The following is a 22,886-nucleotide window of genomic DNA, read 5'->3' on the forward strand; positions in this document are numbered from 1 at the left end:
AATCGTCCTATTTACGTCCCTAACGTTTTAAAATTGACTCAATGTTGTCCTGCCGTTAGGGATCCGTTAATAAAATTAACGGCGGGACAAAATTGAGACGATTTTGAAACGTTAGGGACGTAAATAGGACTAAAACGTTAGGGACAAAAACGATACATAGAAATAAATTTTAATTTTATTCTTCAATAATATCAATTTTTTATTATACATAGTATTCAATTATTTTTAATCATTTACACTTAATCATCTTATTTTTATTCTAAATAAATTATTTTTTTATAATTTTACGCTTAAAGTAATATAATTTTTTTATAAATAAATAAATTTTATACTTTCATTCTAAATAAATAATGTAATTTTACTTTCATTACTTAATCACATTACTTATATTTTTTTATAGTTTTACACTTTCATTCTAATCACATTACATTATTTATTTAGAATAAAAGTGTAAAATTTATTTATTTATAAAAAATACATTACTTTAAGTGTAAAATTAAAAAAATAAATTTATTTAGAATGAAAATAAGGTGATTAAGTGTAAATATGATTAAAAATAATTGAATACTATGTACAGTAACAAATTGATATTATTGAATAATAAAATTAAAATTTATTTCTATGTATCGTTTTTGTCCCCAATGTTTTAGTCCTATTTACGTCCCTAACGTTTCAAAATCGTCTTAATTTTGTCCCGCCGTTAATTTTATTAACGGATCCCTAACGGCAGGACAACATTAAGTCAATTTTAAAACGTTAGGAACGTAAATAGGACGATTGAAACGTTAGGGACAATTTTAAGATTTACCTCAAACGTTGGAGACAAAAACAATACTTTACTCCATATCCTAATTAACAACTTTATCTTATTAACTCTTTTATTTATGTAAAATTTAAAATCTCCTTACACTTTTGTCTTTTTATTCTAATGAATAATTTTATATTTTATATTTACTCACTTAAATTAATTATTTTTTATTTTTACATAATTATTAAAAATATTAAATATTGTTAAATATTTTTTAAATTAAAAAGATAAACAAAAATATTTTTATTAATCTTTTCATAATTTATTATTGATAATTATATAATATTTATTAATTATTAATTTTTTTCAACATATATTTGATTAATATAATTAATTAATAAATTATTGATATAAAAAAATCCCCAATTTCCCTCCAGTGTTTTCTTAGAACCAGAATCTCCTCCCGGTGCTCCCACTCCCCGTCACCGTCCACCTCTTCTCCATCCGCGGCGTCCCCATCTTCTCCCAACGAGCCACCTCACTTCTGCGGTTCTCCTCTTCCATCCCTCCGTTCCGCCATTCATCCTATCCCTGACCTTGAAGTCGTGTCGCCGCGATTTCACTTCCATTCCGCCGAGCTCTGCCATCACCGTCACCTTCACGTCGTGCTCAGTGCTCACCTCCAGCTGTGCCGTCCATTTGCAGCCGTCGCCTCCAGCCGTGCCTTCCAGTTCCGGCCGTCGCGTTCCAGCATCGTCGTTGGTGCCTCAGATTCTGGTAGGTGTAGTACTCTCTTGGATCCTTCCTATGTTTTTCACTTTCTGTTGATGACTGATGTGTTGTGGTGGTTGCTTGGTTTCTGTGTTGTGGTTGCTGTGTTTTTATTAGTTTTTTATTATGCTATTGTCTAGTTGTTCTTGCTAGTTCTTGCTGCTGGTTGCTGTGTTGTTGGTTGCTGGGTTGTTCTTGCTATTTGTTGATTTGTTGAGTTGTTAATCACTTAATTGCTGCTGTATTAGGTGTTATTATTTTTTTTGCTATGGATTGTTGATATTACCTTATTGCTTATTGCTGCTGCCTAGTTGTTCTTGCTGATCGATTCTCTGTTATTCACTTATTGCTTGCCATGGGCTTAATTTGTTAATAATTAGTTAATTTTTTAAGGTGTTAATCATTTAATTGTTGCTGTGTTAATTGATCTTCTTGCTGGGTTTTATTTTTTATTTGTTTTGCTATATTGCTTTTATTGTGTTAATTTAATTATTCTTCTTATTAAATTTTTTCTTGTTGGTTATTAGAATTAGCTTTAACTTTAAGTTTTTCACTATAATTTTTTTCCCTAACTATGGACGATAGTATTAATCAAGAAGCACCTGGGATAACAAGATATCTACGGATAATAATTTGGCTTATAATCCACCTGATTCCAATGCTGAATTACTGATAGGTTTTCACAAAGTCGAAAGTTTTTCTTTACAGGTGTCTGAAAATACTTTAATGTGCAAGGGCTCAAATCTAGGTTGATTTAGATAATTGTGGGGATGGTGGTTTGATGCATAGTTATGGGAAAGGGTACGTGTACAGCACATGTAAAATATGTTTTGGAAAGTACACTACTACACTTATAGGGTGCTGGTATGCAAATGAATTGTGAATTGGTATGCGATACATCATCTAGTTGGTGAATTCTTTGATGTGGATATTTCACATTAGAACCATTTTGTGGTTCTTATTTGACTTGCATTTTGGTTAATTTCAGTTTTTTTTTTTAAATTTGTTTTGTTTTGTTTTTTTATTTTGATTCTTCACTTGATATTAATTAACGTTGGTTGTTACTGATGGCAGTAGATATTCAGAATGGTAAATGTTTGGGATTGGTATTAATTGAAGAAACTTTTTATTACCAATATTTCATTTTTGAACATCATTAGTAGAAATTCATTGCCTTCTGCCTGGTGATGTGAATTTGATTTTCCTTCATTTTTTTTGTTGGATTTGATTGGAGGACTTGTGATATTGTAGATGGTTATGTTTCATATTGGCAGACAGCTACATTGTTAAAATTGGAATTGAATGCTTGGGTTTTGGGATGAAACTTAGGTATTTGTACACAATACTTGAAGCATTTCTTGTTTTGGTTTTGATTGATTGATTTTAGCTTTGGCTAGACTAAGCAGGAAAAAGTGCTATGGCAATGCATTTTTTGTGCCAATAGTATTCTTGGTGCCTTGGATTGGTACAGGGTTTCCCATGGGAATCTCTTACCCTCTTAGAGTTGATTCGAGATAAGTTTGCTTCTAATGAGACAGAATGGCACACTTTTTGGTATTGTTATTGTGTTTCGGTTGTGTCCTTTTCTCTGATCAGGACTTTTCTTTAAATTACACGTACCTCTTGTTTTTCTTCTGTGTATACTGTTGCTTGATTCAAAGGAAAAGTGTAATTAATTAACTGTTGTCTTTTCCTCATAGTCACACAATAGGCATACACTTCAGTTTCCAAGTCCCTTTCCCATAATTCATGGAACTTATGTGAAAACTGTTATCCTTAAATCGTGACTCCTTTCCAAAGACAGTATATGTTGGCCTTCCTGTCTGGCTATTAATTCTTATAGTGGTGTTTTCATTCTATTTGTTCTTATAATAGATGACTGGAAAGAAGGTTGAAATCACAATCTTTGAGGGACTTCTCATATAAGGGGTTGCACTGTTGATTTCTCCCAAATTATGAAATTCAAATCTTCAGAACCAGGCAGATTTGGTCATGAAGGAATATTTGTTAGCAGATAATTCCATGTACATACATTATCGGTGGCAATTTTGGATATTGTATCAGTTAGTTTACTTAATTAATTAGTTGCTTTAGGATCTTTAGGCTAATTAGCAAGTTGTAGTGATCTTAGACTAATTAATCATTCCCTAATAGGTTAAATATCCTTCTAGCTTAAATTTAAGTTGATTTTGGTCATTGCCTTGCTTTAGTCTATCATCAAAAGTAGTAATCAGGTGGATCAATAGTCACACTTGCTGCTTATATCACTCACCCTGAACTTACTAGGCCCTTTACAGTTAATTAGTCTTGCTTTCTTCACCATTTTTTTTAAGTTCTCTTAGTGTCATTTGTTAAAAGGATTGCCATAGTATCCATCCTCACACATTGTGTTCTTTATCTATCTAAATCCAAGAAAAAGTAAATCATGCTATTGCATTCTCAGTTCCTTTTACCATTGTGGCAAGTTGATGCCTATATGATTTGTTCTTGTGTTTTACATGATTAAATTTCTGTCAACGTCATCTCAAGTTACTTTTCAAGTCTCAGTCTGCTATGTCCCCTCTGTTTTTTAATTTCAGTTTTCATTATTTGATGGGAATAACATTGCATCAGGATGTGGGTAGCCTTTCTACCTTCTTATACAGGTTAAACTGTTTGTTGCTAGTGTTTATTCTTCTGGTTCAGGTAATTTGTATTATATGGCATTGATATCCATTAGCAAAATCAAGTTATCGGTTCTGGTTGTTGTAATTCTCAAAAGAATTGCTCCCACACACTTCATTCATCTTGCCTGTCTTATAAGTTCGTTTACTGCTATTTTTCTGCATAAAAAATGAACGAAAAAGGAGGTCTTAAGAAATGATGTTGACCTCACACAAGGGTCAAAGTCCTTTGAAAAAGAAGGGTTTGACAAAGAAAAGTTTTTTTAAGCATTATTAGCGACTTAAAACTCTTTTTTTTTCTTTCCGTTTTTTTTTTTTTGTTAATTTTGGTTTTCATTCTCTCCGATGCTATTTTCTAGAAACCCTTGTACCCATGCTTTCTTTTTCATTTTTTAGCTCAGTCCACACATCTCTTCTCCTCTCACAGTCACTTATATCTATTTGACTGTTCCACCACTGGCTAGCAACACAAAAACAGCAACTTCAGTCAAAGTGACCTCTCCAACCAACAACCTTGCTTTGCCCTCTTTCTCTCTTTTCTGCAAAGAGCCCAAAACTATTATTTTATTGTTCTGATTTCTGTTGTTTCTAAGTGTTCTTTGTGTGCTGAAATTTGTGCCATTTGTTTTTGAATTTTTTTACTTGTTCAGAAATTCTTTTTATTTATTCTTTAATTTCAATGAGTAGATAGAACTTTATTTTGTATTACAGAAAGTTTCTGAAAATTTCCTTTTGTACTAGTGTCTGTGCATCATAGCAAAGTATATCTCGTTGCACCTTGAGTACGGAGAGAAGAGATGGCTGGGCAATCAGATCCTGAGCTTTCACTGTTTTCAGCAGAGGAGGTATTTTAAAATTTTTTGGTCCTTTGCTCCGCTACATTCTTTGACATTGTTGACAGAATCACAGATTATTAATATGTTATGGTTTGGTCATCATGCAGCTTGAGTTCATTGCTGAGGATGAGATTGTGGACATTGTGCCCAATCTCAAGATGGGTCCTCTTAATTTCATCTCTGTAAGCAATAACCAATAAATGGAGTGTCTCAACACTAATTCCTTTTACACACAGGGCATTGTTATTTACTTAGTTTTTCATAACAATGGCAGGGAGATTTTGGCCCATTTATCCCACAGATTGTTGCCCAAGTACCGCTTTGGCTGGCTGTTGCATTAAAAAAGAGGGGCAAGTGCTCCATTTGCCCTCCTCAATGGATGTGTGTTGGTGAGCTTCTCTTTTCACATCTCTATCCATTTTATTTTCTTTCAATCTTAGTGGTCGCAATGTTTCAGACCTGCAAGCCCATACGTATTATTTTTTCTTTTACAACCTATAATTGAGAAACCAAAAAGATAGAATAAATGAAGGAAATTTAAAGGATGTGTTTGAACTAATATTTTTGAACTTCTAGCAATATTCTCTCTTATTTTGCACTGTGGACATTGGGTGCAAGTTTTTCTTAAATACCATTTTGGGGTATAGCGGAATTAAGCTAAAGTTTATGAGCACCATATTACAAAGTGTTTGTGAATCAAGTCAAATCTTATAAGCACCATTAGATACATACCATTTTAGGTACTTGATTAAGTTAGAGGCATTGACAGGTACTAATTAGGAACAGAGATCAAATGGCCATTGATACATTCCCTTAATTTGGTATAGGTTTAGTGATCATAGATAATTTGGTTACTCTATTTCTATGGAATTGAATTAGGAATTTAGTAAGTTCTCTTAAAGTTATGTTGAATCCGCCTATGCTACACCTTCGGAACATAGCCGATTCCAAGCCCGGATAAAGGAGGAGGGTTGTGTTAGGCTTTCGACAACCAACATAAAAACTGAGTCAAATCTTCATGACGTGGATCAAAAAACGTTATTGTATTAAAACTAGGTCGTTTCCCAGAAGCAACCCGCTGTATGGCTCGCTTATAATGTTAAATGAGCAAGAGCCATTGCATCGGTACCCGGGTGTAGTATTAAATGAGTAAGGGTTCTCGCGTTTTCGTGAACGGACGAGGGTAAAGCTAGTTCACAAAGAAAAAGGTAAAGGTAAAGGTTGGAGCGACAGAAGGTTGAGTTTTGGGACATGGAACATGGACACTCTAACAGGAAAATCTATGGAGGTAGTGGATACAAGAGGAAGATTAACATCATGTGTCTACAAGAAACAAAATGGGTCGGCGCGAAGGCTAGAAAGTTGGATACCTCTGGGTTCAAACTTTGGTATACAGAAAAGGTGAAGAATAGGAATGAGATAGGTATTATCGTGGATAAGTAGTGGAAGGACATAGTGGATGGCAAGAGGATGGGTGATCGGATCATCTCTATCAAACTTGTGTTGGAAGGAGGTATTTTTCATGTGATTAGCACCTATGCACCGCAAGTAGGTTCGGACGAGCAATACAAGATAAGGTTTTGGAAGGATCTAAAGAGTTTGGTCCAAGACATGCCTTCGGGAGATAAGTTTTTCTTAGGAGATTTAAATGGTCTTGTTGGGAGAGAAGTGAATGGGTATGTAAGTATTTATGGAGGCTATGCTATCAGGGTGGTCAATACCGAGGGTAAAACTATTTTGGACTTTTTTTCAACCGTTGACCTTCTCATCGCAGATACTTGTTTTAAAAAGAGAGATGAACATCTTATAACCTATAAGAGTGGCATGACAAGCTCTCAAATCGACTTTTTCTTGTTGAGGAGAGTCGACCGAAAATTTTGCATTAATTGTAAAATTATTACGGGAGAGAGTTTAACAACACAACATATGATGCTCGTCATGGATTTTTGCGTTGAGCAAAAGTTGAGAAAAAGACATAATACGAAAAATTCAAGGACGAGATGGTGGCAGATGAAAGGCAAGGAACAAAAAAATTTCCTAAGACGGATAGGAGAAGAGGCAAAGTGGGAATGGGATGAAAGCGCGGAGGAGATGTAGAGGGAGATGACAGAAGTTATTAGAAGAACAGTAAAAAAAAAGTTTTGGGGAATTTAGAAGGATAGGAGCAAGAGATAAGGAATCTTGGTGGTGGAATGTGAGTGTACAAGAAAAAATAAAGACAGAACGGGAGTGTTTTAAAGAGTGGTTTTTGTGCCGTAACGCAGATAATTGGAAAAAATATAAGGCGGCTAAGAAAGACAAAAGTGGCTGTAAGTGAAGCAAGAACAATGACATATGAGGGTTTCTATCAGTCTTTAGGCACGAAGGAAGAAGAAAAATGTTTATATAGAATCGCAAAGAGCCGTGAAAGAAAAATAGAAGGCTTGGATCAGGTTAAGTGCATAAAAGATAAAGAGGGAGAGGTTTTGGCTCAAGATGAGAAGATCAATGAAATGTGGAAGAGCTACTTCTACGAGTTATTTAATTAAGGGCAGAGGATTCTTCTGAGTCTTGGTCGGTTATGCACGAGGGAAAAAGATCAAAATTTCGATTACTATCAAAGGGTTCGAGATTTCGGGTTAAAAGAGGCTCTAAAGCGGATGAAAAATGGCAGGGCAATAGGACTCGATAATATTCCGATTAAAGTTTGAAAAGGCCTTGGAGAAAAAGGCATAATTGGTTAACCAAGTTTTTTAATAAGATTTTAAGATCAATGAAGATGTCAGATAAGTGGAGAAAGAGCACCTTGGTACCTATCTATAAGAATAAGGTGGTATACAGAGTTATGGAAACTATAGAAGGATTAAGTTCATGAGCCATAACATGAAATTACGGAAAAATGTGATAGAAAGGAGGCTGGGACAAGAGACACAATACCACTGAAGCTCCATACCTGTTAAGAAGAATGATGGAGATGTATCATAGTGATAAAAGAGATCTACATATGGTGTTTATTGATTTGAAAAAATGTACGATAGGGTACCAAGTGAGGTCTTATGAAAGGTTTTGGAAAGGAAGAGAGTAATGATCGCATATATTCGTGCAATTAAAGACATGTATAATGGGGCTATAACTAGTGTGAAGACTCAAAGTGATGTGATAGATAAATTTTCTATTGGTATAGGATTATACCAGAGATCATTCTTAAGTCCATACTTTTTCACATTAGTTTTGGAAGTACTCACAGAGTATATCCAAGAGCCTGTGCCATGGTGCATGCTTTTTGTCGATGATATCGTCCTTATAGAAGAGTTAAGGAAAAACCTAAATAAGAAGTTGGATTTATAGAGAGAAACTCTAGAAGTGTATGGTCTGCGCATAAGCCGTAGCAAGACGAAATATATGGAATGTAAATTCGACTGCCGAAGGAAAAACCCTAATACAAAAGTGACGATTGGAGAAAACATCCTACGAAAAGTTAAAAGTTTTAAGTAACTTTGGTGCATCATACAAGATAATGGAGGGATTAAATAAGATGTAAATTATAAGATCCAAGTAGGTCAAAATGGCGGAGTGCGTCTGGTTTTATATGTGGCAAAAAAGTGTCTTTAAAACTTAAAGTAAATTCTATTGCACTGCTATCAAACCGGCTATACTTTATGGTATAGAGTGTTGGGCGGGCGAAAGGGAGCACGAACATAAGTATGGTAGAGATGAAGATGTTGAGGTAGATGAGTGGTCATATGCGATTGGATAGAATAAGGAACGAAAATATAAGAGAGAGAGTTGGAGTATCACTTATTGTGGAAAAGATGGTAGAATCGCGTCTCATGTGGTTTGGACATTTGATAAGAAGACCGGCAGAGCACCCAATCAGGAGGGTGGATGAGTTGGAAGATAGAAAAGGGGTGAAAGGCAAAAGAAGACGTAGAAAGACCATCCATGAGCTCAATGGCGTTGTTTGATCCATGTAGCCGACCGCACCTAGTGGAACAAGACTTCGTTGTTTTTTTGTTGTTCTCTTCTCTTTACATCAAGTCATTTGTACTATTTGAACATTATTCATGCCTCTTCTGTTGAGCATTTCTAGAATGTAACTAGAAGGGTTAATGAAAGAGTGAATTTGAAATCAACTTTATTGTGATTAATAGTAGGAAATCTCCTTTTTGATTTACATTAGAAAAATTTGCTTTTTGCCCTTTTAGAGATATTGGAATAACAAAAAAATCTACATATGATGTTTATTTATTTGGAAAAAGTATATGATAGGATACCAAGAGAGATTTTATGGAAGGTCTTCCAAAAAAAGAGGGTAAGGATTGTATAAATTTGTGCAATTAAGGATATGTACGACGAGATTACTACTAGTATGAAAACTCAGTCGTGTGACAAAGAAATTTTCTATTGGTGTAAGATTGCACCAAGGATCATCTCTATCTCTATATCTCTTCACATTGGTTTTGGATGTGCTTTCCAAGCATATCCAGGAACTAGTACCATGATGCATGTTTTTTGCCGATGACATCGTACTTATGGGAGAAACAATGAAAGATTTAAATCAGAAGTTAGAGTTGTGGAGAAGAGCTTAGAAGGGTATGGTTTGAGCATAAGCCGCAGTAAGTTGGTATATATGGAATTTAAGATTGGCAGGCCAGGAGGAAATAATAATATAGAAGTGAAAATTAGAGAAACCATTCTACAGTAAGGAAAATGTTTTAAGTATCTTGAATGTATGATATAGGATAATAAAGAAATTGAGGATGTAAAACATTGGATACAAGTGGGCTAGTCAAAGTAGCGGAGTGCATCTGGTTTTATATGCGACAAAAGAGTACCTTTAAAATTTAAAGAAAAATTTTATTGCACTTCCATTAGACCGGTTATGTTATATGAAATAGAGTGTTGGGTGGCAAAGAATGAGTATGAACATAAGTTAAGCGTGACAGAGATGAGGAGGTTGGAATGGATGAACGGTTACACACGTATGGACAAAATAAAGAATGAAGATATAAGAGAGAATGTTGGAGTAACGCTTATTGTAGAAAAGATGGTAAAACCTCGTCTCAGGTGGTTTGGATATGTGGGAAGAAGTCAATAAAGCACCCAGTTAAAGAGGTAGATGAGATGGAAGATGAACAGATGACGAATAGAAGATGAACAGGTGACGAATAGTAGAGGAAGACTTAAAAGGACTTATACATGAAGTGGTCAAAGGAGATCTACATGCAACAATTTCACTATAGACATGATACATGATAGGGCGCAACGACATCATTTAATCCATATAGTTGACTCTATCTAATGGAATGAGATTTTGTTGTTATTGTTGCTGCTATTGCTTTTTTACAAACTACATTTCGATCTTACGTACTTGCATTGGGAAAAAGTCAAGATTCTGTTCTTAACACAATAAGTTTTGGGGACTAGACCTTGATTAATAGGCCTTGGAAAGGGATTCAATTGAGTTGGTTGGTGAAGAAGAGCATAAGAGAGAGCATTAGAGAGATAGAAAGGGAAGTTGAAATATCAGTAGTTGACGGTCTAGGAGAAGGGGGTATTTTAAGACCAAGAAATTCAAGTGTGTTGATTAACACGTGTATATACAAATTTTGTACAATAGTACTGCTTTCGTCTTGATCTATTGCTAGTTTGAAGGTTCTTGCTTTATGGTTTACACTGAAGCTAAATTAACAAATATACAAGGCCTAATATTATTCCAATTCCTTTTTCTTTTTCTATAACTAGAGAAGTTGACTCAAGTTTTGGAAGCTGAGCGAAACTCGCAAGAAATGTCAGAGCAACTGCCATTTCACTATGTAGAAATTTCTAGACTTCTGTTTGACCAGTAAGTCCAGAGTTTAAGAGACATTGCTCTTCTCATAAGAAAAAGAGACATTATTCTGTTTACCATTTTTCTCTTATTACATTAACTAACGTCTTTTCAAATTTTAGTGCAAATGATGACATCTCGGATGCATATATGGTGAGTATAAAAATGGTCCTCTTGTGGAAATATGTCCTGGGTTTTTTTCAGATGCTTTACCTTATTATTTTCTATACAGGTGAGATCTCTAATTGAGGACATCAGAGATGTACGATTTCATAAGGTTGAAACTGACCTGGAGGCATTCAATGGTCGCACAATTGCTGTTAAGGTAAATATTTTTAATTTTTTCTTTTGCATTAGGTAAATTTGATTCACTGATAGTTGTTTACAATACCAGTGTTCCTACCATATGTAATCAAGTGGTTCCTTCTTGTTGATTACATTAGAATTTTGTACTAACTGAAGTTCTTTTTTTATAATTTCTTTCATGAAAGTAGAGTTTCGTTCATAAGAAAAAAAATTACAAAGAATAATGGTGTGACCACGTTAGTCTATAATGGTGTGATGGGTTAGTTGATGGAAAAGGACTGAATGACTAATATGGTACACTTTTGCTAATCTCAAGAATGTAAATTGGTGTGATTGGGGTCTCGAGGACTATTTTAGTGCACGCAACCAATCTGAGGGACTATTTTGGACCTTGACTCTCTCATAATAGGTCTTTGTATTTCTTGCTGGCAATGCACAACATAATTCTTCATTTATTGTAGATAAAAAATTTGTCTGCCATGGAAGTGAATATCGTCGACCGCAAGTTGTCCAAAATGCCCCAAGGGTATGTTTGTTATCTCTGTACTTTAGCAATGTACATTTTCATTACATGATAAGTCATGTAATGCTGTAGATACCTTTTAATTCCCTAATTCATTTTTTAAATCATTGATGAAAATTCAACATGACAAGCAGAAAAATACGTTTTGGACTATCATATGCATTGATGGGTTTTAATGCTACTGATATTTGCTTTTGCAGAGGCAACTGCGAAGATAAGGTACTTACAGCTGGATCTGTGCTGCTGAATTCTTTGTACTAGGGTAGCTTGCGAGTTGAGACCTGAGTTCTCAATAATCAGGAAGATATGACGTTTCCTTATTTCTCATAAGTTACACACACACGTTGCATGTAGTTTTGTGTAATCACCTTAACCCATGCTATGCATTTATGAATTTCCCATCATTTTGTTGATGGAATTATGGGACATGGTTTGTCTGAAAGATCACCCTGACGTGGATTCTCCAACACTCTCTAGGTGGGGTGATAACCTCCAGGAAATCATATCGACCTATCATTCTTCTATGGCGAACAAAAATATAAAACCAAATTGTAAACGTAAAGAAAGAAAAGCAAGCAACACTTTGCCGCATAAAGCAGTAGTACACTAGTAACCACGGACCTCTTGTATCGTCCAACAAGGGTCATACTTTCAGGGTAAACAAATCCAAGTGCATCTAGAAATCACAGAAATTCGATCATTTAAAAGAGGGAAAATTACGTTGTGATATTACATAAAATTGAGTCAAGATCTAAGTTAACTAACCTTAAATATTTCTCAATTTCAAGATACGAAATAGTTTCGCCAAAATCAAATCAATTAAACTATATATGCTTACAGTTTATCAAAACATAGAGAAGTGCAAGAAACAAAAAGGATTAGTACATCTCACAAATATCAATGTTCCACCACTCCATTATGCAATTTTACACATTTCCATTTGACTCAAAGGACATCTCCCTGACTAGAAGAGGAAAGATGTAAAGGAAATAGGCATGATAATGGGGAAGTGAACAAGTGCATGAATAGGAAAGTATAATAAGGATTAAGGAAGGAAGAGGTGCTACACGTGACAAAGGGATAACTAAACCCTTTTTAGACTAATTATTTATAATTCCACACATTCTCTTATGTTGCTTGTTTTAATTTTTGTTCTATTATATTAATCTAATTAATTAATTGTTTTGAGACGTACCTTAAAGAGATTGTAAATAATTGAATTTTGTGATATTTGGAGGTTTTGAGATGGTAGTGTACCTACAAGGAATTTCAATGGCCTAAATTAGTAATGATTCAAATAGGTTTATGAAAACTATGATTAATAAATAATTGAGTTTGATGTGATATTTATAGGAAGAGTGAAGTAAATTCTCCTTATTACATGAAGAGTTATCCACCTTGAGGTGGTTATCATCCTAAGAATATTAACTAAATAAAAGTGGAATGACAAATCATTATTTACGAATTTTTTATTTAAATAAATACATTAATTACTGAAATAAATAATTATAAAAATTATTATCAAAATTTGTTCTTTAGAGTATAAACGAGATCAGTTTACTGTAAAGGAGATAAGATATGTGCGCATGAGCGGCATGACACGTGTATATTATCTCGTTTACACTGTAAATGAGATAAGGTTAGGAAACGGCTATATATAGATGTCGTTTACAGTGAGGTTTTGGGCTCCAGTTCAAATCTTTCGACCATTTTTTCATCTCTTTTATTCCTTTCTGACCATATTATTGAGTAATACGAAGATGGTTCGCACACATGCACGTGATCGGGACATCAACAGGAGGGAAACACGAAGATTCCATGGACATCCATTCAATGCACATGGTACTTTAATCCGTCCGATTCGACCATTCGGTACTCATCACTTCTGCGAATACTGTAGTTCTTCACACCCAACATTACTGCATCTCGGCATTTGATTCTGTGGTCGACCTGAAACTCTAACCCACCGTCTAGGTTGTAATCATCTTTTCCGGTGTTCGAAATAGGAAATTTCTCATGCATGGCGTCCAAATCCAATGCATGATAGTGACTTGGTACATCTGATAGCGGTGGAATCGGGTGAAGGGAGGCAAAACCTAGCGCACCGCGGTCTCGGTCGGCGTCTCCGGTATAAACTCCTTCTCATCATCATCTTCAAAAGAATCACTATCGTTGTTATCCGCAACGTACTCTTCATCGGAGTCTTCCTCACCCACCTCGATGTCTTCCACTGGACTGACAACATGAATCAGTGGTGGTGTGAGCGGTGGGTTATCCTACACAAATTTCGAGTGTACAGAAGCACCACCACCAACATCACCAACCTCGATGGAAAGCTCCATACTTATTCCACCATGATTCTCCCATGGATGTCGAACATGAGTCACACTTGCTCGTCTTCCTAGAGTCGAAATAGTCGAAATCGAAAAACTCCATTACCCAACGGTGCTAGCAACCTATATCCCACTCTTCCGATCTCCCCCTCAAATATCATTCCATTGTCACTGTTTCTCCTACGACAATTGGGGTATACACAAACAATCACATATCCACTATTACTGGACATTTTTGCCTAATTTTGTAAAAAAAAACGGAGAGAAGAAAGTATGAAATGTATGTGGAGAATGTAAAGAGTTGTACATTCTTTTATAATAGTTGAAAATTTATTTTACTATATCTCGTTTATATTGTAAATACATTGGTTTAACACATATCTCGTTTACCGTATAAATAAAATATATGTAAGTATAAATAAGATAAAGTTGAGAGACGAATTTCGATAATAATTTTTATGATTATTTATTTCAATTAATTATTGTATTTATTTAATTAGAATAAATCACTTAACCAATTCGGTTAAGATATAAAACTGCCTTACAAAAAATTGATTAGGGAATCGGATGAGTCGGCGGTTAATCGGTAAATCACCGGAACCGGCCGGGTTTTTTCATGGTTTTTGGTTCAGATGTTCAGTGCATCGGTGAAACGACGCCGTTTTGCAATCAGAAGAGAAGAACGAAGAAACATCCCAGCCCCTTTCTCTCACACTCTGAAACCTAACCCTAAGCCCAGCCAGCCAACATCACCGTCCCTCATCGCCGAACTCTTCTCCTCCGGTACAGGGTGCTGTGGCCGCCAGCTGGGGCAAAGCGTGGGTGCCGTCGTACTCTTCTCATCGCATCGCCGAACTCTTCTTAGTTCTCATCGCTCCTCTTCTCGGCGCCGTCGCACGAAGGACGCGTTGATCCGGTGGCATTGCCGTCGCGAAGGTTGATCGGTCGTTGTCTCTTCGAGCTCTCTAATTTTGATGTAAGATATTAGCTCTCATTATTCGTTGCTTGATGGAAAACCTAATTTTCTTTATGCTTACTTGTCTAGCAGGGTTTTGTTCCTCAGTCCCTTTTTGTTACTGTGGCTGTTTTGAGTTCACTTGTAAATCACCCCTATGCACTCAATATATCGTTCTGTTGCCAGCGATTCCGCTAGCCTATGTTGTAAGGTTCTGGTATCTAGAAGTTTCTCTTCACAGTTAGTATCTTCTCACTGTGTAGGAGCTAGAGAGTTTTGGCATGAAGAACAATGTCTAGAGCTTACTAAATATGCTGACATTCTCATTGCAAAAGCTAGCAAAGGGAACAGCGACCGAGAAATTCTCCGGTCTCTTTTCAATGATCCAGCTTGTGATGGTATACATCTATCTCAGAACCTTATTCAAAGGTTACTCCATCGATTTAAAGACGATTGGAGGTCTGCATTGGGGATATTCAAATGGGCAGGTTTGCGATCAGGCTTTAGACACTCGCCGGAATCGTATGATATGATGATAGACATATTAGGGAAAATGAAGCAAATGGAAAAGTTGAGAGATTTCTTGGAAGAAATGCATGAGGTGGGTCTTGTTACTCTGAATACTATAGCTAAGGCGATGAGGAGGTTTGTTGGTGCAGGACAGTGGGAAGATGCAGTAAGGATATTTGATAGCTTAGAATCTCTTGGGTTGGAGAAGAACACCGAATCCATGAACTTGTTGCTTGATACGCTATGCAAAGAGGAATTTGTTGAACAAGCTCGTGAAATTTTCTTGGAGCTAAAGCAGCACATTGCTCCAAATGCTTATACGTTTAACATATTTATACATGGCTGGTGCAAAGTCCGTCGTGTGGATGAGGCACAGTGGACAATCCAAGAGATGAAAGGACATGGTTGTCACCCTTGTGTTATAAGTTACTCAACCATCATCCAATGCTATTGCCAAGAACAGAATTTTGACAGGGTCTACGAGCTGCTTGATGAAATGCAAGCACATGGTTGCTCCCCAAATGTGGTTACTTATACTACCATCATGTCTGCATTGGCGAAGGCAGAAAAATTTGAGGAAGCTTTGCAAGTAGTTGAGAGAATGAGGTCTGTTGGATGCAAACCTGATACCTTATTCTACAATTCATTCATTTACACATTAGGGAGAGCAGGCAAAGTAGATGATGCTATGTTTGTATTCAAGGTGACGATGCCTAATGATGGTGTTGTCCCAAATACATCCACCTATAATTCAATGATTTCTATGTTCTGTCATTATGCACAAGAGAATAGAGCTTTTGATACATTGCGGGAGATGCAAGATGCGGGCCTCTGTAAGCCTGATCTTCAAACTTACCACCCAATGATCAAATTATGCTTTAAAACGGGAAAAATAGATAGTTGGTTGAAGGATATATTGAATGACATGGTCAACAAACATCATCTTGGTCTTGATATCTCTACCTATACACTTCTGATTCATGGGCTCTGTAGAGCAGATAGATACAAGTGGGCATACTCTTTATTTGAGGACATGATTGATCAAGATGTAATGCCTAGATTGAAAACTTGTCGTTTGCTATTGGAAGAAGTCAAACAGAAAAATATGTATGAAGCCTCCGAGAAAATTGAGGACCTTATGAAGAAAATGTAAATGCACGAGTATTTCTGCAGTCTGATTGCACTTTTTTTCCAGTTTGATTCAGATATACGATAAAAAGAAGGTATTTGATAACAATGTATAACATTGTATTGAAATTTGTAATCCAGTTGGATTGCCTTGTTGTTCTAGTGATCTAGCTATATACAACTAATTTCTTAGTCTAGGTGTTGTAAAAATAAGCAATGTTAAGCAGTGTTGTAATGTTACTAGGTTTTCCATTTAAATTCGATATTTTTTGTAGAAAATGAACATGTAACTAAATTTTCTCAAGTTGGCACTCTGCAGGTTTTCAAATATGGTTTCTCCAATGATTGCTGAGGTTTGCGAATATAATGTCGCATTTGAATCAAATGAGTAGGGTTTCGCAGAGATTGAGATACTAGTATGGAATATTGAAATGAGAATACTGGAACTTAATTGCCTAAAGCCTCTGTCCATACTCTTGAGTATATATTGCTGCCAGTCACCGGCATACAAGTACCAGAGACCACCCAAATCCTATCAGTTCACACTGAGTGATAATATCAAATTTTATCACTATCAAGCAAATGGAAAGTAAAACACAACTGAGCTACCTATGTTGTGAAAATATCCTTGCTCGTTTTCTTTGCTTGGTTAATGTCTTGCTACTTTCTAACGGCAAGCAACAACAATACTTCATAGAAGCTTACATTGATGCTAAAAGAAGGTAGTTTTGGTGTTAGATCATGACTGAGAAGGGAAAAGGCAAGTACTGCAATTATGGTTCGCTGATCAGAATGTGAGGTTCTAGATCCAGAGTGGTAATGGAAATCTTAACTAGCAGTGTGAAGATTTGGCATGTGAATGAGTGGAATAGGGTAAGTAGATAATTTGGAAAATGCAGTTAAAAAGTAGCAGCTCAAATCCAGGTCAAAGCTTTTCATGTGCCTACTACTCCTTTCATATCAATGACTTGTTCTTGTTCATTTAGGTTATGCTCTCATCTTTCCCATTCAGTGAAATTCCTTAATTCCTTCTTGTTTTTTTAATCTTAAAAGTAGAGAGTATGCAAACTGGTTTACAGTTTATATTTTGTTATTTAACTTAATGAACTTGTAGATTCAGGAAGTTGCTGCTTTATCTGTTGTAAATTGTTAGTACAGTTATTTCCCAGGTATTTAAGATTTTGCTGAAGGCCAAATGAACCCTACAGTTGATAAATATTTCTAGCCATTTCACATATTTGACTTGTATGGTGCCGTTGTAAATTTTGTATGCCAATGCTGCCAATTGTAAGAAGGCTTTTGGAGTTTTGGAGGTAGAACAGTGGTCCTGATTTTCTCTATAGCTAAAGCAACATATGTGATATGTGAAAGAATGGGAGAGAATGATGAATCAACTAAAGGAGCTAAAGAGAGTGTTATGGCAAGTTGGCAACACATGATCTAAAGGTGTGGACAAATTTAAGGATTTTGATAACTAATATCTAGTATATATAACATGGACATAGAGGAAGTTTGGTACATGGACATAGAGGAAGTTTGGTACATAACATCCTTAAAAAATGATTCGAATTTGTACATTAATATTATATTGAGGTAATGCCCATTTTTGTTTCTGAAATTGAACAGATGAGTTAATATAATTTTTAATGAGATAAGTATGATGTTAGGGGCCAAAAATTTATTTCGTCCCTCGCCTTTTTTTTCGCAACAAAAAGGTCCTTGAGATTCCAGTTTGTTTTAAAATCGTCATTTGCCCCCAAAAATAAATTTTTAATACGAAAATGCCCTTGATGGTTGGTATTACTTCCCGCGAGATCAATTTTCCTTTCCCAAGCAACGCTTTGTCTGAGAATAGGACTCCAGAGTGAAACGTTTGTGTGAAATGATTGTGCGAAACCCTTGGAAGGCCTTCCTGCGACGTCCGGCGTTGGTAGCTTGAGAGAGGTTGCCGGAAAACTTCCTGGGTTGTTAACTTGGCTTCGTTCCAACAAAAATCCCTTGGCGAGGTAAGCGTTATTATGTGAATGTAATTTCTCGTTTCTTAATGTGTATTGTGCGAAAGTGTGTGGAAGGCTAGGGTTTGAACTAATTGTAGTTGTTCATAGTTGGTTGACTAACTCCCTGTGTTGATTAATAGGGTTTTTCGGGAAGGAGATGGCACTCTTCAACATGCGGGTGCACCATGGTGGGTTATTTGGATATGAAAATGGTGTGCTCAAGTACTTGAAGGGTCAATCTACAGTTGTGGAGGACATTGACGGCGATCGGTGGAGTGTGTTTGAGGCATACGAGGAACTGAGACAGCTTGGATACCTGAAATCTAACATTTTCGCGTTATGGTACAAAGACCCAACTGAGGATGATTATGAGCGTCACTTGAAGCTGTTGGGAGGTGACACAGAGGCAATTGAAATGTGTACCATAGCAGGGAGGAGAGGCTTTGTTGATCTGTTTGTGGTGCATAAGGTTGAGGATGCCGAGGGATTCCGGAGGTGGGTTTTCTGGACGTGGGGGGAGAAACGGTAGGTGGCCAGAATGAGAAACCCTTAGGTGGTGGTATGGATTTAATGGTGTTCGAAGGCAATGTAGATAACAGTGATAGAGCTAGGGTTGCTGGTCAACAAGAATGCGAGAATAAGGATGGTGGAGTGGAATTAGGCCAAGAGGCGGATAGTGATGATGTTAGCAGTGGCGAAGACAATGATGACCCAACATACTTTACATCTAATGAAGAGGAAAATAGTGTGGAAGACATCCACTTCATTGACAGTGATGAGGTGTACGACTATGAAAGTGGATTCGGTGAAGATAATGTTGTGCCGAAGGACTATAATGTGGAGAAGGGCAAAAAGGTTGTTACAAGTGATTTGGATGATGAGGATGCAGTTGACAGTGATGAATTGGAGCAGGACCATATAATTGTAGGAGTAGGGATGGGTGCTGATGATGGGGAGGATTATGTTGAGGGGGGGCAGATGTTTCTAGTGCATAAGATACAAAAGGACATGGGAAAGTACCAATAGAAGGTGGGCACATTGTATGAATCTCGGCAGGAGTTCAAGGACACAGTGGTGGCCTATGCAGTCAACACAGCTAGGAACATTAAATTCAAGAAGTGCGATTTGGTGAGGGTCCGAGCTGTTTGTCAGAAAGGCTGCCCCTTTTAGTTATATGCACACAGGGTCGGTGAGGAGTCCACTGGGAAACTAAGAAGCATAAATCTCCAACGTACCTGCATGCAGACACACCGGGTTGGGATTATGCACAGCAAATGGTTGGGTAGCCAGTTTAAGAAGAATTGAATCCAACCCAAAGATCAAGGTGAAGGAGCTGGTTGCAAAGGCTCACAAAAAATGGAACCTAACCGTTATCAAGGCAATGGCAGCTAAGACAAAACAGGAGGCTTTGAGTCAGATACAGGGCGCCTTTATGGAGCAGTACAAGCGAATAAACGACTACTGCCATGAACTCCTAAGAACAAACCCAGGTTCCACAGTGATTCTGAAGGTTATTAGATCACCAGATTTTGCTCAAGAGAGACAGAACGCAGAACTGATGAACTATTGTGTTTTCCAAAGAATGTATGTATGCTTTGATGCTTGCAAGAAAAGTTTTCAACACTGCAGAAGGTTCATTGGGCTGGACGGTTGCTTCTTGAAAACACCCCAAGGTGGACAACTATTGGCTGCAGTTGAAAGAAACCCAAATGACCAGATTCTTCCAATTGCCTATGCGATTGTGGAGGCGGAGACTACGGACTCTTGGGTCTGGTTTCTGTGTCACCTGTCCGATGACTTAGGCCCACATCTCAGTGGGGAAATCTTTAGGATTTGAGTGTGAAATCTTTTGTGACTCTTGTGTTAATGTTTTGCAAGCAGTGTTTTTAATTTTGGTATTGGCTATTTACATTAAGAACATTACCTTAATTACATTGGTTTGAGTACTGTATTTTGGTACTAAGTGCCTGAGGACACTTGAAGTGTTGCTTCTCTGTTTTTTGGTACTAGGCATATGGAGGCAAACACAAAATATTTGTCTATGTTTTAACTAGTCATCAAATGAAATATTCCATTACTAATTGCTGAATTTATAGATCTTCTATTGAATGCTTTTCTGCTTTGCTCATAAACTACTTTTACATTACAAAATAACACAACTCCACCATTAAAGAAGGTGACAATTTGGGCAACATTAAACAACACTTTCCTTCATTAATTCAAACAGTTTCAAAGATGCTACAAACCTAAACCACTGTAACATCACAGAATACCCTCAAACTCTACCCACACAACACAGAAAATCTCATAACATTCCCTACCAAATCATCTATAACCTAAGTGCATTCCGTTCGGGTGCTTCAAGTTGTAATGATTCTGCAGGAATAAGAACAAAGGCCCTACCCACCCAGCAATACATAGAACAGCCACAACCCAAAGCTTCATCTCCAACTCCTTCAATCTTGCCTTTAATTTCGTTATCTTCCTCCTATTTCTTGCAAATTCAACTCTTGCTGAACACCTCCAGGTTCCAGATCTGCCCATCTGAAGAAATCACACCCATCCTCATAGTATACACACAATAGCAAAATAGGAAGAACACTTTACCTCATAGTATACACAACCCCAAAATCTTCGTCCAGGGTTATCCTTCGTCGATGAAGTTTGCAAAATTGGCCTCTCACCATGGCCACAGAGCAACTCCTTTGCATCTGAACGAAAACGTGAGGCTCTTGAGCTCTGGGAAGCCATGGACGCCACTGTCTCCTGAACCCTAGTCGTCGACCTTCAACAGCAGCTCCCGTCATTATTCCTTCCTCCCCTGCACTTCACATTCATTCACTTTCTTGATTTAATCATTCTATTATTATTTATTTATATTAATTAACGTTTCCCATATCCGTTAAAACAGTCGTAACTAAACCTAACGACCACAGGGGTAAAATCGTCTGAGGGACGATTTTAAAACAAATCGTAACCTCAGGGACCATTTTGTTGCAAAAAAAAAGGCGAGGGACGAAATAAATTTTTGGCCCCTACGTTAGGAACCAAAATCATACTTATCCCAATTTTTAATTGAGCAATGCTATGTGATTAGTAAATATTATTATTTTGAGTCAATATTTTGTCAATAATAAATTACATCCATATTTGTAGGTGTTTGCATACAAGAAATATATAATTTGCACTTATATTTACCAAGAGTTTGCATATATGAGTTGGATTAGGGGTGTTCAAATCCAAACTGATCCAAATTAAACCGCTTATCCAATTCAATTTAAACTAAAAACCGCTTAAAACCGCACTAATTCGAATTCGATTGGATTCTATTTTTTGCAAATCGCTGGATCGGATCGGATTTCGGATCGACTTTTCATAACCGATCTAATCCAATCCAAATCGGATAATGTGCTATAATATTATTATTTTATTATTATATTTATAATTATACTTATAACATGTTCAATTTGATATATATTTTTATATTATCCATATATTATTATTATTTAATAAATATTTTTTATGTTCAAAATATGATTTATTTATTTATTTTTAACTAATTTATAATTTTATTTTTATTGTTATATTATCGTTGGTTTTTAAGATATTGTTAAGACTTGTTATATTATTGATTATTTAAAATTTGATGTTGAGACTTGTTATATGTATTTAATTTTTTAAATTTACAAAATTGCAAATCCAATCCAATCCAAACCGCTTGAAATTGGATCAGATCAGATTTTATTTTATTTTTTTAAAAATCATCCAATCCAAATCGTACTGCAAGTAAAATTAGTGTTCAAATCGGATGAATTTTTGACTCAAAACCGATCCAAACCGTACTACGAACCCCCCTAAGTTGGACTATACCAGTAAAACCTCGATTTAACTGGCACCTGATCATATCTCGGATAGAGACTACACGTGTGCAACATCTTCGGAATAACCATTTGAGATATTAATGATCTCAACTACCTTCACAAACACGAGCAAAAAACTCTTAAGCCGTTACAAAAACTATGCATCCGATCATCTATAAAAGAGGAGACACCCCAAGTGTCATGACCCGAACCAAGCCATGACTGGCGCTCAAGGGACAAGTCCCTCAGCAAGCCAAACGATCAAATTCTCAGAAAAACGGACAGAATCTCCTCTGTTTCTAGGACCTTACCAACATAAATATTAACTCCCTGTATTAATAATAAACCTCCATTTCCAAGACAACAACAACAATATACTCCAAATTATATCCACAACCAAATATATCCAAAATGCGCATCATATATATATATATATATATATATATA

General features: G+C 36.3%; 2 protein-coding genes across 5 annotated transcripts; both read left to right on the top strand.

Annotated features, from left to right (window-relative positions):
- Nucleotides 1–1,176: 1,176 nt before the first annotated feature.
- On the top strand, nucleotides 1,177–12,082 carry LOC107494804 (DNA replication complex GINS protein PSF2). Of its 2 annotated transcripts, none has more exons than XM_016115842.3 (9): nucleotides 1,177–1,525; nucleotides 4,924–5,027; nucleotides 5,126–5,200; nucleotides 5,293–5,407; nucleotides 10,743–10,842; nucleotides 10,950–10,980; nucleotides 11,060–11,152; nucleotides 11,595–11,659; nucleotides 11,857–12,082. In XM_016115842.3, exons 2-9 carry the CDS (start codon nucleotides 4,980–4,982, stop codon nucleotides 11,915–11,917), a joined length of 588 nt encoding a protein of 195 aa, XP_015971328.1. In that variant the 5' UTR covers nucleotides 1,177–1,525; nucleotides 4,924–4,979; the 3' UTR covers nucleotides 11,918–12,082. The 2 variants fall into 2 exon arrangements, with proteins under 2 accessions (XP_015971328.1, XP_015971329.1); XM_016115843.3 differs by lacking the exon at nucleotides 1,177–1,525 and adding an exon at nucleotides 4,535–4,674.
- A 2,485-nt stretch (nucleotides 12,083–14,567) lies between these two features.
- Nucleotides 14,568–18,110, top strand: LOC107494799 (pentatricopeptide repeat-containing protein At3g04130, mitochondrial). Of its 3 annotated transcripts, XR_008000519.1 has the most exons (3): nucleotides 14,568–14,925; nucleotides 15,038–16,677; nucleotides 16,902–18,110. XR_008000519.1 is itself a non-coding variant. In XM_052251370.1 (2 exons), the coding sequence occupies exon 2, from the start codon at nucleotides 15,102–15,104 to the stop codon at nucleotides 16,605–16,607; it is 1,506 nt and encodes a 501-aa protein (XP_052107330.1). In that variant the 5' UTR covers nucleotides 14,568–14,925; nucleotides 15,038–15,101; the 3' UTR covers nucleotides 16,608–18,110. The 3 variants fall into 3 exon arrangements, 1 of the variants encoding a protein (XP_052107330.1); XM_052251370.1 differs by having other exon boundaries at nucleotides 15,038–18,110; XR_008000520.1 differs by lacking the exon at nucleotides 14,568–14,925 and having other exon boundaries at nucleotides 14,987–16,677.
- The last annotated feature ends 4,776 nt before the right edge of the window (nucleotides 18,111–22,886 follow it).

This window comes from Arachis duranensis, chromosome 6 (genome assembly GCF_000817695.3).
Source record: "Arachis duranensis cultivar V14167 chromosome 6, aradu.V14167.gnm2.J7QH, whole genome shotgun sequence".
NCBI lineage: Eukaryota > Viridiplantae > Streptophyta > Magnoliopsida > Fabales > Fabaceae > Arachis > Arachis duranensis.